The sequence below is a fragment of the Clupea harengus genome, chromosome 18, assembly GCF_900700415.2.
Source record: "Clupea harengus chromosome 18, Ch_v2.0.2, whole genome shotgun sequence".
NCBI lineage: Eukaryota > Metazoa > Chordata > Actinopteri > Clupeiformes > Clupeidae > Clupea > Clupea harengus.
This window is the reverse complement of record NC_045169.1, coordinates 23,679,624-23,682,123: the sequence shown is the minus strand read 5'-3', so window position 1 is coordinate 23,682,123 and position 2,500 is coordinate 23,679,624. Positions and strand designations below refer to the sequence as shown.

The 2,500-nt window shown below is 52.5% G+C and overlaps 1 protein-coding gene across 1 annotated transcript in view; it reads left to right on the top strand.

Moving 5' to 3' along the window:
- arhgef40 (Rho guanine nucleotide exchange factor (GEF) 40) overlaps window positions 1–2,500 on the top strand; it is a 41,835-nt gene that overhangs the window by 12,765 nt on the left and 26,570 nt on the right. The window contains exon 5 of the mRNA XM_031584710.2: window positions 523–1,942. Coding sequence (XP_031440570.1) covers window positions 523–1,942 — 1,420 coding nt within the window. The remainder of the gene's footprint in view (window positions 1–522; window positions 1,943–2,500) is intronic.

Genomic DNA, 2,500 nt, shown 5'->3' with positions numbered 1-2,500 from the left:
GTTCAAAGTTCATTAAGTACGAAAAAGGCAGAAGACGCTTGTTCAGGAGGAGAGGCACTGCCCAAATGATTACTGAGACAGGGAGAAGTGGTTGTTTGTGGAAGGATATGCATTGTTGGCACTGACTCCAGACCAGGGAACTGGGAAAGGTGAAGATCAAATCAAAGTCAGGAAGAAGACACAGGGGGAAGAGCAGCCTGCAAATCTGGAATTCAGGCATATTACAAAAACACCATATTATCTCATTTTAACTTTTCTAATTCGTACGCGATAAAATCTAATGGAATTAAAAATGTATCTGTTTCATGGTCCCTAATGAAATTGTTTATTGAATTAAACTCTCTCTCTCTTTCTCTCTCTCAATAACCTTGTCCCTGTCTCTCTCTCTCTCTCTCTTTCTCTCTCTCTCTTTCTCTCTCTCAATAACCTTGTCCCTGTCTCTCTCTCTCTCTCTCTCTCTCTCTCTCTCTATCTCTCTCTCTCTTGCTCTCTCTCTTTCTGTCTCTCTCTTTCTCTCTGCAGGGGGAGCAGGGGCATTGGATACGTGTCTTGTAAGCACGGGCGACGGTGTCCTGCGTCTGCCGTGGGTCGAGGTGGTGTACCCAAAGTTCCTCGGCAACCCCCAGGGAGACGAGTTCGGAGACCTGGCCCTGCCTGCCAACCCTGATAACCCTGGTAACCCCACCCAGCTCTCCTCTCCTGGGATGAGGACCGGTCGGGGCGGGGCTGGCGGTGGGGGTGTCGGCGGCGGCGGTCTCGGCTGGGGCTCCTCCTCTGGCGAACTGGATTCCTGGTCGTGGGATGAGGAGGACGATGACGATGGCAATGACCCAGACGGCACCGAGGCCGAGGCAGCTCTGGCCCTGGTGCGCCGGCGGGCCAGCGAGGACGCCCTGGGTCGGCGGGGGCCGTCGTCAGCAGTGGTGGCACCTGGTGACCGGGAGGGGGATTACGTGGAGCTCCTGGAGCCCAGAGGTGGTCCGGATGGAGGGGCCGACCCCATGCAGCAGCGCTACTTGGAGATGCACGCTGTCAGCAAGACCAAGACGCTGCCGCTGTGCCGACGCGCCAAGGCCATCAAGCTGCGGCGGGGCAAAGCCTGGGCGTTCGGACGGACGGACGGTGGGGTAGGGGGCAAGTCGGGGGCTGTCGCTCGGAGAGATAGTGGCAGCCAGGCTGGAAGGGACTGGCTGCAGTATCGGCCCGTTCCCCGAGTCATTGATTTGGGCCGCGAGAGGCGCAACAATCCCACACAGGACTTGAACGTGGAGGAACGATACGTCAGAGACCCAACAGGCCTTGAAAGCAGGGGACTTTATTTGGAAGGGCCGGCCAAGGAGAGGAGGCCTGGAGTGGGCCGGGAGAGGGAGGGTGCTGCCTGCACGCTGCCCTGGGAGGAGAGCCAGAGGTGTAGAGGGTCGGCAAACAGCAGGGGAGGGTCAGGAGCACAGCGGGGGCAGGAGGAAACAGAGGTGGCCAATCAGAAAGGGGAACACACAGGTGAGGGACAATCGGATCTGGACCAAGGATCCCATTCGGACTCTGTGTTTGAGGACACTGACAAGCCACCGGCTGACTCCCTCAGCAGCGGGGATTGTCCTTCCACACCATTGGCTGAAACGCCTGTAAGCCCCGTGTGTCCAGACAACCCATTGGCTGAAACGCCTGTAAGCCCTGTGTGTCCAGACAACCCATTGGCTGACACGTGCGGGGAAGGAAAAAGTGCCACTAGCCAAGCGGCCGGTATTTCTGAATGCTGCGATTCAGCAACGAGGGGGACACCACCTCAATTAGGAGAGACAGGAGAGAACTCAAACTCAGAGAGAACACACTCCCAACCTGGTACGGACAAGGCCACGGAAGAAAGGCATTGTGGGAAGTCGGAGGACAGGGTTTGCCCCCGAGGAAAGGAAGTGAAGATGGGAGGATTAAGGGCACCCAGGTATGATTCGCCCAGTTCAAACACATTTAATTTCAGCTATACTATGTACTCCTTTAAACAGATGCTAGAGATGATTCCCTAGGCAATGAGTCCTTCATGAACTAATTCATTTCAGATCAAGGTTGTCCTGGAAAACAAATTATCTGTGTCTCACTTAATTAATGTCAATATGTAATTGAGGTCAGACAGCTGTTGGGGACATTTGTGATATTGCTTAAGACAGCTGACAAAAAAGACTAGTTTCTCAGTGGAAATGAAACATGGCAACCATGAAGACACAATATGCTCACACACACACAGATCCAGATATATCAAAATAATATTTTAGACAATCGTTGAGACGCAATGACAGTGAACCAGTTATTATACCTAAAAGCTTAATTTCTCTACCACCTTAGGTCATTAGCTCTGCTGTGTGCAATTTGCTTTAGAACAAACTAAAGTATCTGTTATTACATAACTTACTGGCATGATGTAACTTGCAGAACACTGTGAAAAAAGGATCATTAGGTAACCAAACACTTAACAAACCATAAACAGTCTCATGTCTGCATGACC